The sequence below is a fragment of the Leptonotus elevatus genome, chromosome 7 (assembly GCF_054856555.1).
Source record: "Leptonotus elevatus isolate MCC_2025b chromosome 7, RoL_Lele_1.0, whole genome shotgun sequence".
NCBI lineage: Eukaryota > Metazoa > Chordata > Actinopteri > Syngnathiformes > Syngnathidae > Leptonotus > Leptonotus elevatus.
The window spans coordinates 14995310-15007779 of record NC_141245.1 but is presented as its reverse complement, the minus strand read 5'-3'; the positions used below and the strand labels follow the sequence as shown (position 1 = coordinate 15007779).

Genomic DNA, 12470 nt, shown 5'->3' with positions numbered 1-12470 from the left:
TAAATACAACATTGTTAAATGTATATGTAAATGGTTTTCTTTTTCTTTTTTTAATCAAAAACCAATCAAATAATTATTTAATTAGAAATATAAATAATAAATAAATCAAACATGATAAAAATCAATTTTAGTTTAACCAATTTTTTGGATTTAAAAAGGCTGAATTAATAACAAAAAAAATTACTGACTCTTGATAATGTAAACACTTTGTAGGCCTAATGTGGTCTGTGAGCCATATTATTCCCACCCCTGCATTAGAGGTTTGAGTTCTGCTAAATAGATATTCTGATGGTCCCACCTGGTTCTTCTTCATGAGCTGCTGCACCGACTGCAGTGACGAACCATGTTCCTGACTCGTAGCCAGTGGGAGGCGCTCCTGCACCCACAACTACAACACCAGACCCAAGTCAGACATTCATGTTCTTACATAAACACTCACACACACACACACACACGAAGAGCCAATCCCAGGCTAACTACTTATGTCACAGTACTGCAAATCCTTCCACGACACTCATATTGGCTTCTACACGTCAGCCCTTCTTTCAGATGTGAATGTTGCAAATGTTGTGATGTGATCGATGTAACCTGTAATAATGTGTCCGAAAGGAAAAAAATGAATAAAACAAAACAATACTCAAAAAGCCAGTGAGAAAAAGCATGGCAGCACTGTACTACATAAAAATCTGAAAAAAAGCGTGATTGCAGTTTGTTACAAAAAATCCTGAAAAAGTCTCAGAGTAAAAAAATCACCTTTGAAAAACGTGAACAATATGCTAGCCGAATAGTAGCAAGATGTTACGCAACTGACACCCTTTCGCTTCCTTATTGTCGCACATTGTCGACGATACTCACCATCTCATCCTCCAGGTCTCGTCCCACCTGGTGCACCTCCTTGGAGGCCAGCAACAGGCGTCTGCGCTCCTTGAGGGGTTCGATGAGGCGCACCATGCGAGCCTCGACCGCTGCCTGCTGCTCGGCCACCGTCTCCTTGGCTCGCGTCTGTTGCGGCACGGCGGCCGTCTGAGCCTGCAGCTCACCAACCTCCTGGTACCAATCCTCCATCTGGCACTCCATGGTCTGAAGGTACAGTAATGGAAAATACCGTAAATGTAGGCAGGTACATAAAAGGACAAATCGTGGTACCAACCTGCAGTTTCTTCAGCTGCCTGTTAACGGTGGCCAGGTCGTGGCCGCGGTCCACGTAGGCCAGCTGGCTTTCCATCTGTCCCAGCCTCTGGTCCAGGCTGCGGTAGCTCTGAGCCAGCAGGTTGGTCTTGTTGGCCTGGAAGAGCTGCTGGGCCTTGGCCTGCGTGGTGCTCTCGAGGTCCAGCCAACACTCGCGGATTTGCTCCAATTTCTGACGCACCAGCGGGCTCAGCTCAGGCTTCTCGTGGATCAAGTGCTGACCCTCCTGCGAGACACCAATGTTACATGTCAATAACACTAAATACTTGTCACGTGGGATCAGATATTTTTCATGAAAAATACAAAGATAACACAGACATATGTCACCATGTGCATGAGTAAATCTGTCTGTGATGGGGAGCTGCAGATGAAAAGGAGAGCGCATGGTAATTGGGGGTGGGGGCGGCAGTGCAGATAATGTACCATTTATATGACACGCACACACCTGCTCCCTCCCATCCCCCAACCAAATGTTATTCACTATTTGTCCCCTTGTCACCAGCAGCAAAAGGTTGACGTCATATAAGCAAAAAATAATATTTTTTGAGGATTAAAAAGAAAAAATCAGTATTTTTGAAATAACAATTTTTTCTAGAATTTTTTTTTAATGATTTTACTAAAAGACGGTCAGAATTTTTAGGGGGGAAAATGCCATGATCTCATGAAAAGAAAACCATATATTTTTAAAGTGACTGGAAAGTAAAAATAAACATGTCTTATAAATTTGACACACCACAGAGAAGAGTCTTGTAAACAGCCTGCCAAAATGTATTGAATTAAAAAAAATGTCTAGTACAGTATAGAAAATAAAGCTTGAAAATTGCAACCCATACATAGACAAAACTATTGGTACCACTCTGATAATGAAATTTAAAAAAATAATGCAGAATAATCCAATGTTTTGCGCTTAGACATTCTTGTGTGTTTTGGGTCATTATTCTGTTGCAAAACCAAGCGTTCTGATACTGGGTAGCACATTCTTTCTAGAATATCTTGATAGTCTTTTTTTGTGGCTTATCAACATGCAGTATAGCCTTTTTTTTTATGATTTATTTTCAACAGCGGTGTCCTTCCTGGTCGTCTCCCATGAATTCCACTTTGGCTTAAACAATGACGGATGGTGCGACCTGCCACTGCTGTACCTTGAACTTTGATAGTTTGCTCCTGCTTGGAGATGGTCTTATAGCTTTTACTTTTAATGTGTTGGTCCATCATTTTCTTTCACATCTCCTAAGACAACTCTCTCCTTCATTTCGCACAGTGATCACTTGTCAACCTTTCCATAGGCCGACTGACTGCTTACAAGTTTGTCCCAAGTGCATATGCGCCCCAACACTGACTGGCAACCAATCCAAGGTGCGCAAGTCAGCTGAAGCAGGCTCCAACTCAGCCGCCACCCTAATGTGGAGAAGTGCAATAGAACATGGACGGATGTCCAGTACTCTAAATGTTTTATTCTTCTTACAAAATAACCTTGATATCTTGTTGATGATCATCCAGTGTTCTTAATGTTATGACCAGTTATTAGCCTGAAAAGCAGCAACAATGCTGCATTAAGACCACTGCGGTGCTGGTAAATTGTTGTTAAAATGTGTCTTGTGAGTGTGGGAGGACTGTGTGGGCCGAAGCAGCGCTCCCCCCACTTTTGCACGCACGCACACACACACACACACACACGCACACTCAGGGAATATTGTCTATATTCCAAGTAATGTACGCCACCAATTGAATCCTGGTGGATTTGATGCAAGAAAGAGGAGACGTTGCATAGATTAGACATTGACTGCAGTGTAAAAGGGGGGTGGCGGTTGCGTACACTCTTATACTAAACATTGAGAGCCTCTTCGTGACCACAAACATGCAATTGTTCACTGGGAAACACCACAGGATATCTTTGTAGCTTATTCCTTGCATGAAAGAGAAGATGTCTTACAGGAACAGACGGAACGCAGCGAACAAGGTCGTCTGACAGAAGCTAACACGTACAGATCTGCGAGTGTCAGCGCGGCAGACATCTGCTTGCCTCCAAATGTCACTAGCAGCTAGCGTGTCAATATTTACCCCCCGAGTGTGAGGAGGCTGACAGTCATTCATTCCACATCCAACACCAACGCCGCTACTAATACACCACAATGACTATTACGAGTACTACTACAACAGCTAAGACTACTATTACCAACGCCACTGCTAGTACTACTACTGTGACTACAGTTACTACTATTAGCCATGACAACTACCGCCACCACCATTTTTACAACTACTTCTGCTATTTTCACTACTGCCACCGCCACTACTACTACTACTACTACTACCACCACTACTACCAGTTCCACCAATACTACTACAACTACTATCACTACCAATACTACCACTACTACCAGTACCACCACTACCATCACTACTACTACTACTATCACTACCACCACTACTACTACCATCACTACTACTAATACTATCACTACCACCAGTACCACCACTACTATCACTACCACTACTACTAATACTACTACTGCTATCACTACCACCACCACTACTATAACTACCATCACTACCACTAATACTACTACTATCACTACCACAAGTACCACCACTACCACTATCACTACCACTACTACTACCATTACCCCTACTTATATCACTATCACTACTATGACAACCACCATAACTACTAACTACTGTAACCACAACTACGATCAAAACAAATATGACTACATTTGTCTGGAGCCCATTTGGGGAGCAATCTTATATCCTTACTGAACTAACAGCACTCTCTGCTAGTTACTGCGCAATGTGATCCAAATAAAATGACTATTGTGCGCATCCCTACGATCAAAGTGAACAATGGACTCTCAGTGCCTCTCAAGCCTGTCAAGGCATCACTTGTTAGCCACACATGTGCTGCCTTCAAAGTGTCCCTGTGTGCATCCTCATAGAGGACAAAAATAGTCCACACGCTCTCAGAGGAGATGCAACCAGGACAGCGAAAAACCTTGAGATCCACTTCAAGACGCCGGCACTTTAATCAGGACGCCGTTCTCCTCTCTGATTGGAGAGCCCTTCACCAGCAGTAACAATGGTTGACTCGCAAGGGAAGGACAGTATGGTTCCTATTATTTGGCTGTAAATATGATAACGACTTTTGATGTTAAGTCATGGTTGGTGTGCCGGCCCGTTCTCTCTCTCTCTCTGCGCTCCCAGCGGGGGAGTTGGGTTTCAGCCCTGCCCACTCACACACTGCAGAGGAAGCGCGATGCGGCGCACAAGTGAGCGAACGCGTGACCTCGTTTTGGTTTTCAGCGAACGCATCGTGGCTGAGAAGTCGCCTGTTTGACTCACACAGCATTAGGCTTGAGCTATGTAGGGTGGTTCAAGTGACACTCGTGTGGTGGGAAACACAAATAGCACAAAAGGAAATGCTGGTTGAATTCCACCTGATGTACATTAGCATCAGTTAGTTAGTCATCAAAATGGTGTTTGCAGTTTTATGCCAAATTAGCTCACACAATCAGCACAATCAGGCAGATGAATACCAATAAAGGCCATCCGAAAGTTACCCCAAAATAGCCATGACTGTGCATGATATGCTGCTTGTAGTTAGGTATTAGGATAGCATGATAAATGTGGAAGGCAGACAAACGGTGAAAGTACAAGAAGCTAATGAAAGACTGCAGCTTGTTGTTTTTCTCCCCAAATCTGATAACACATAATGTACTGCTTGTTGCTAGGAATCCGAAAAATGAGGGGCGACTTATTTTTAATCAAGTAAGTATACATAGCAGGAACAAAGAACAAATTCAAACAAAAACTCAAGTAGAAGATGATGAAAGATTAATTGCATATTTTTGCTAGGGATGATTTTGAACTCAAATTAGTGTAGAAGACAACATTGACACCAAAGCAATAAATAACTAAGAGTTTGCAGTATTATGACAGACCGTGCATGATATGCTGCTAGGAACAGTAGTTTGCCGAAATTGATTTTTAACTGAAATAAGTGTGGAAAATGACAACAAAAAAAGCAAAACAACCAAAACGGTTTGCAGTGTCATACCAAAAATAGCTGTGTATGATATGCTGCTAGCAATGAGGAAAATGTTGCTATATCAATTTGGAATGAAAATACATGTTGGAAAGCTGTGACAAAGACCAGTTCACAGTTCACAGTGATATGTCAAAATAGCCGAGACGGTGAATGATACGCTGTTTGGTGTGACCGAGGATATCAGGATATGTCGTCGTTTTCGATTGACTCACCCGCTCGATCTTGTCCAGCCACTCTTTGTTCTGAGCCAACTCTGCCATGAAGGCCTGATGCTTGAGCCATTTCTTGTGAAGCTTCTGCGTGTCGTCGCGGTTTCCGTCCCTCGCCATTAGCATCTTCTCGCTCACCCAGTCACCCAGCTGGGGGCAAGGACAGAGACATTTATAATCAATCAATCAATCAATGAATCAATCAATCAACAAATTTTGTCTTCAGAAAAGCAATGGAGGCATCATGCCAATGCTTGAAAGCAACCAACAGATGGTGCTATTAAGTTAGACTCGCTTTCAGCCTAAACATTTTTTTAAATATCTATATAATCATAACCATAATAATGCTCATGCCTAATACTCACTCAATACCTGGAAAGTTATTGAGATACGTATTGAATGGTTCTTTATTAGATATATATACTCCCCTAAATACTGTACATATATTTATATACATAAGTACATATATACACATATCATATACATACATTGATAACACACACACACACACACACACACACACACAGAGGTTTGTTTTACTATCTTTGTGGGGCCATCTCATTGACATCATGCATTTCCTAGCCCCTTCCCCTAACCTCAACCACCAAAAATGATTGCCTACCCCTATTCCTTACCCTAACCTCAACCATAACCCCATTAAAACCTAAACTCTAAAACCAAATCTTGACCCTCAAAAAAATGGTCTAAACTTTGTGGGGCCCAGCAAAATGGCCCCACATGGACGGGTGGGCCCCACAACTTTGTGAAATCTCAAAATGTTGGAACCACGATGTAACAAAAACAAGACCACACACACACACACACACACGTTTACAGTACATTATGCTCGTAAGAACAAAAAGAGTAAGAATAAATAACTGATTATACAAGATTAAAGAAAAAACCAAATTGTTACATAACAAAACCAGTTAAACTGATCCAAGCCTTTTTTAGACTGCTCCTCCCAAACACAAGTTTAGAAGACGCAAACACAAAAACACACACCATGTTGTCCAAAGTCACTTTTCACACACATTGGCAAACACCCACCCACCACAACAGCAGACAGGGACAAGGTCATTCACACACACACACATGCTTGTATGTAGTCACCAAGTACACACATGTCGAGCGAGCAGGAATCCCTACGTATACATGCACGACACACACGCACACGACAGCATTGTGGTCTCCCGGCAACAACATCCTCGCATCCGCATGCAGCATCGCCTTCAACTCAAACTGGCTTTTACCAGCGACGCTCCTTAGCGGGAACGGCCCAAGGAGGACGAAGTGGAGGAGGAGGAAGAGGAAGAGGAGGGGGGGCGGGGGTCCGTCGTCAGGGTCCGCATCCGAGCACGTGCGCGAGAGATAAAGGAAGAAAAAAAAACCTTGTCCGCCTCATCCCCCTCCTTTTTCCAAAACAATAAAATGGCAGACGGCCCGAGATGATGCGCTGGCGCCTCCCACCTTCATTGAGGGAGGAGGCGGGACGCAAATGGAGGAGGAGGGGGGTGGGGGGAGAGGAGGGCTTACCGGACACAGCTGATGATGGAGGGGGTTCAATGTGTGTGTATGTGTGTTTTCTTTGAAAGGGATTTCTCTCTCTCTCACCCACACACACTTACACACACTCCACCCCCACCTCTGCAGTTGGCCGCCCCACTGCAGTTGAATCGCACGAGGGGGAATCGGACAACGGCTTGTCATCAACGAGCCGATACGCTGACTCTCAGCACACAGCGGCGATAGCAGGGAGGCATTCTGGGTATTTTTTTTGTTGTCTTCAGAAATTGCATTCCTACTTGGAAATTCTCCAGGCTTTAATTTCTTAGTACTTGTAGTTTCTAGAACTAACTATTTAAAGCCCCTTTTCCATTGTACCGTTTGTTTTGCGAAATACAATGCAGCAACGGAGGCCAGGCCAGGCCATTTTGGAACCTGTAATGGACATATTTATTGCCTATGCCCTCACGGACTGTGGTTTTTGACGCTAGCACAAGCTAGCACAAGTGGAGGAGGTTTGAGCGTCGGCTTCATTCAAATCTCCAGTGTGGATTAATTTCGGTTTCACCGTTGAATACGATGACAAGGGAGTGAAAACCGTTGACAGACGCTTGAAAGGTGTCCGGTCCGTTTCTGGTATAATCGCTTGCTTGACACACGACAGTTGAGCGACTCAAAAAGGAAACACCAATCAAAATTCAAGTGTCCGAGAGTGCTTTTGAACACACCTGCAATGCCACTTAGGACAAAAAACAACCCATATGGTGGGAGCATTTATTGCCAACACAAGCTGAAGATGCGTGGAGTTAGGACTATTTAGAATTTAGAATTCTAATCCATTAAGAAAAGAGAATTCCTTCTACCGTCACATTTCTTGTATTTTCCTGAAGATCTTGTCTTTCACATACACTAATGCATACTGTACAGTATAATTAGGGAGAGTGAGGTCCAGTGCTTTTCATGTAATAAATTAATGATGAGAAGCCACACTCATGAATAATGGAGTAGAAAGTTGCGCAAACTAGAGCGGCTTTGGGGTACAGAAATGGAAGATGCCCCAAATTTACAGACCGTGAGTGCTTTTGAAATGTTTGAAGTGTGCATTTTTCTTCTTCTTCTGCAAGTCAGCTGAAAAGCCAAGCAAATCAAAACACATCACCCCAAAAAAATAAAGAAATAAAAACACGTGACGTCGTTCTCTTCTCTGATTGGTCGTAGATCATTTGAATGTGACTTCTTTTGAACAACAGACTTTGGGATCTTCTGCGTCTGATGTGGTGCATTATTTTGAATGAGACTTTTTGTTAACAAAACACTTTAATTATGATGTTATGTAATGTGACTGATAAATGAAGCTAACTTTTTGCGAACAAAGGACTTTGAGCTTTTGTGTGACTGCCGTGGTTCACGCCCTTATTTTTCAGTATTGCAATATTTTCGATTGCCGTCTTCACCACATTAAAATCGCAAAAGAAAAAAAACATATGAAAGAAACTGTGAGAACAACACAATTAAGACAAGACAAGAAAATGAAGTGAGATGGTGACTTGGGATATTCTGTGAATGGTGCAGTGTGAACAAAGGACTTCAATTTGGATCATGTATGACTGGTTGATGCATTTGGTCCCGATTTTTGTGATCAGAGGATTTGAATTTGGATCTGATCTGCGAGCTTGGTCATAATCGTTGAAATGATAACATGGTTTGTGGTGACACATTTCGACATGGTTTGAATTTTTACCGCATGAACAAACCTTACTTTGTTTACAAATCCACCGACCAAATGGGATCAAGAAAGAAGGTTCAAAAGTAACCAATTACGCTCTTTGACGTGCTCACCTCATGACAGTCCTGGAGGAACCTTTGCAGAGCCCACTGGTCGTTGAGTTTTTCCAACCACTGCTGGGCCTGCTCCCGGTTCTGGTTACCCCTGAACCCAATTCACAAGCACATCAGTTAAACACACTTTATGTAGCTCGTGAAGTGTCCTGAAATACTAGCAAAATTATTAACAGAAATGCAGGATTTGGAAGAAAACCCCACACACTGATCAGCTTATTAAAATTCTATGTAGGCTATTTGGACATTTTGACCAATGAAAGCTAATCATTGTGGCATAAATAGGTACGTGCTCAATCAGTATTGTTAATTCACGGTAATGTCGACGAAATACATACACGCTTCTTTATATTGAGCAGATAAACCCCTCAGGCGATGACACACTCAGCCCTGCCCCCACCACACGCACAATAAGACGAATTTCATGGGCAGGTGTCAACTGTGTTCTGGCTGCTAATGCTCATTGTTGTATAGTGGCTGAATAGACAGCTGCACTCACGTTAGTCTCAACCATTGAGTCTGAGGATATACACCATGCAAATACAAGTATTGGGCCAAAAAATGTTTTAGTATTTGTATATGATTTGAATTGAAAATAAAATGATTTAATGGTAACAAAAAAAAGCGAAATTAATCATAATGAACCCAAAAAAATATTTATAGAGAAGTCAAGTCCAAAATTGTCTTGACAATATCCACCGATGCTATTCATTAGCATCTATAGCGTTTCCCATTATGAGTTAGCATTAAGCTAGCGGACATAGTCAATCACGATCATTTGGCTTGGGTACCTGTTGGCAAGCGTGTCCACGCGCTGACGTATGCGCTCCGAGTAGATGTTGTTCTGGCTAATCAGACTCTCGCCGGCCTCGATGACGGCCTTGATGCGGTGCAGGTTGAGCTCCATGGTGGTGGTGAAGTCCTTGTGCTTCTTCACCGCAGCTTCCACCGTCTCCACCGTGGTGGGAAGCTCCACGTGGGCCAGCGCCGACTCCTATAAGACACAACAAATGATTTTTGGGAACAAATGACTGTGATTGGAGGCTTCTGTGACTGATGTGGTTTATTTGAGTCCAGCCAAAGTTGACACATCGACTAATCGACTCCGTTCGATCCCGAACTTTTCTCACCTGGTTGTTGATGAACGACTCCGCCTGTTTGACATCGCGCAGGAACAGGTGGAATATGTGCGCCTGCACCAGGACGTCCCGCCGGCTCTCCCACATTTCCAGCAGCTTGTTCCAGCCCACGTCCAGCTTCTGCAGCCACTGTTGCAGAGCGGCCTGCGGGAGAGGCGCCTCGTCCGACTCCAGCAGCTCATTCATGGCCTGCAGACGCTCGTAGTCCTCCTCGTACCTGCGGAGGTCAACTGAAGTTAACGTTTTATCAACTGTCAACTGTGGCGGAAGCTCGTGCCAACTTTTTGTGAGCAAATTAATTAGATTTGGAACTTCTGAGTCCAATCTTGTGAAAAAAAGAAAGAACTTTATGTGTGGTGTCCAACTTTATGTGAACACACTTTTATCGTGCTATATTTGAGTTCAAGTTTTTGTAAAAAAAAAAAAAAGGATTTTGACTTTGGTGCATTTGTGTCCGTTTTTTGTGAACAAAATATCTTGATAATGGCGCAATTGAGGTCAACATTTTGTGAACAAATGACTTTGATTTGGATCCTTTGTGGCCGACTTTCTTGGTGCAGTTGACGCTTAACTTTTTGTTAACAAAGTATAGTGGTCCAACTTTGAGGTACACACCGTCCAATTTCCTCCTTCAGTGCAGCATGTTTGTTGATGAGTTTCTCGGCTTCCTCCAAATCATTGGGCAGCTGGTCCGAGGCGGCGGACGTCTGCGTTTGAACCAGCCAGGTCAGAAACAAGTCCAGGTCCTGATGGGAGGCAGCAACAAGGCAATTGCATTGTATTTTAATGCAGAATAAATGTGCTAATGACTATTTTTGACACTGTGGATTATTTGGAGTCATTGTATAATTCTGTTGTGCAAAGGGGCGGTTATAATGCAAAATTTGTAAGGAGCTATCATCACATTAAAGTAATTGAACGAGGTGTCTCTGTTGTGCACATGTTCTCGTGATGACTGAGTGGGACATGGACTCTATTTTACTTTGTGGATTATTCTGATTAATTGTATTTATTTTGTGTAAGGTGGGCGTTATCATGAACAACTTGCAAGGAATGATCAGATTAAATATATGGCACACATTGCGCACTAATGTCCATGAGTGAGCGAGAATGAGGTCAACTCGTTTTTTTTTTTTGTGTGTGGATTTTGGACTTTATGGATTAGTTTGTGTTGAGCTTAATCAATCAACTGTTTTAATTAGGGGTGCCAAAATTAGTGTGATAATTCTGAGTTCTTTTAAAGTTCTTTTAACACCACTAATTATTTTAAAGGCCCACACAAATTTAATAATAATGCATATATTTGTGGAGACTGGCGTCAAGTTGTATTTTACAATCTTAAAAATGTGCAGAATTTCACAAGTTACTTCATGTTAAAGATGAGATAGCTCTTAATATGAAAACAAAAATGCATTGAGCTGTCAATGTCTTACAAATGCTATTATGCCATCTAGTGGCAGAAAAATGACCTCAACACAAATCTATATCACGGTTGTTTTTTACAGTACAGTACATCTTTTTAATTTTAACTAAATTTTATGAATTATTATGAAATCACTATCAATGACTGAAATATGTAGCCATATTTCTATTAGTTTAACATTTTTTTCCACTTTTATGTTAACAAGAGTATGAAAACTCAAATTTGTATTGTGCATTTTATTGTAAATTTAAAACAGACATAACATTTGTGATGAATTGTGAGTTAACTACTGAAGTAATTAGGATTAAAAAATAATAATCACCTGACACCTCTAGTTTTAATGCTGCTAGTAATTGGCAGTTAACTGGCATGAGCGCCACCTGCTGACCTGGATGAAGCTCTGCAGTCTGCCAGCCACCATAAGCGAGTCCTCGCAGCCCTGCAGTGTACATTTAAGCTCTTCCCACTCCACGCTGATCCCATCGAAGGGAAGCAGGACTTCCGTGGCCCGGTTAGCGTGGGCGGTGGCCAGATGTTCCGCTTCCTCCTGCATCAGCAAAGACAAAACCAGAGATTAGGTTTCCTCGACATTTCTACTTTTTTTCTCCCTTGTGCCCCTGCCAGCAGGTTCATCCCTGCCACCCCTCCCCCCTCGCGCCCCACCTGTAGGTGCATCAGTTTGGGCTCCAGCACAGAGAGCGCCCCCTCCATGGTGGAGAGGCGGCGCTGCAGAGCCAGTACGCCACCCAGATCGCTGCCAGCGTACTGCGTAGCGTCAATGGCCTTGCGCTTCTCCTGGATCTGAGACTTGATCTCGCTACACTCCAGCAGGTAGTTCTGAAGACGCTGCATGCTTTGCAGCTGATCCTTCTTCTGCTCCACCAGAGCCACGATGCTGTTCCACCTGCCAAGGAACCAACATGTTAAATACATCGTATAGTGTGCATGTGAGAGATACTGGTGGCTGTGTGAGCACATGTGATACCGCCACTACGTCCATCTCCTCCTTCTTATGCCACTCGTTACGTTTATCTTACTCAAGATTTCTTACTCATCTTCATCACCACACAAGATCTTCTGTACCACTACATACCTCCATCCTCTCCTCATTCTCATCAGTTTCC

General features: G+C 42.9%; 1 protein-coding gene across 3 annotated transcripts in view; it reads right to left on the bottom strand.

The window, feature by feature from the left end:
- Nucleotides 1-12470, bottom strand: part of sptbn4b (spectrin, beta, non-erythrocytic 4b) — a 39790-nt gene that overhangs the window by 13852 nt on the left and 13468 nt on the right. For all 3 annotated transcript variants that reach the window (XM_086080066.1, XM_086080064.1, XM_086080065.1), the window contains exons 19-28: nucleotides 12010-12250; nucleotides 11735-11893; nucleotides 10539-10669; nucleotides 9915-10140; nucleotides 9576-9778; nucleotides 8785-8875; nucleotides 5443-5589; nucleotides 1151-1414; nucleotides 856-1080; nucleotides 299-388 (exon numbers count right to left, since the gene is read on the bottom strand). In XM_086080066.1, coding sequence (XP_085936192.1) covers nucleotides 299-388; nucleotides 856-1080; nucleotides 1151-1414; nucleotides 5443-5589; nucleotides 8785-8875; nucleotides 9576-9778; nucleotides 9915-10140; nucleotides 10539-10669; nucleotides 11735-11893; nucleotides 12010-12250 — 1777 coding nt within the window. The remainder of the gene's footprint in view (nucleotides 1-298; nucleotides 389-855; nucleotides 1081-1150; nucleotides 1415-5442; nucleotides 5590-8784; nucleotides 8876-9575; nucleotides 9779-9914; nucleotides 10141-10538; nucleotides 10670-11734; nucleotides 11894-12009; nucleotides 12251-12470) is intronic.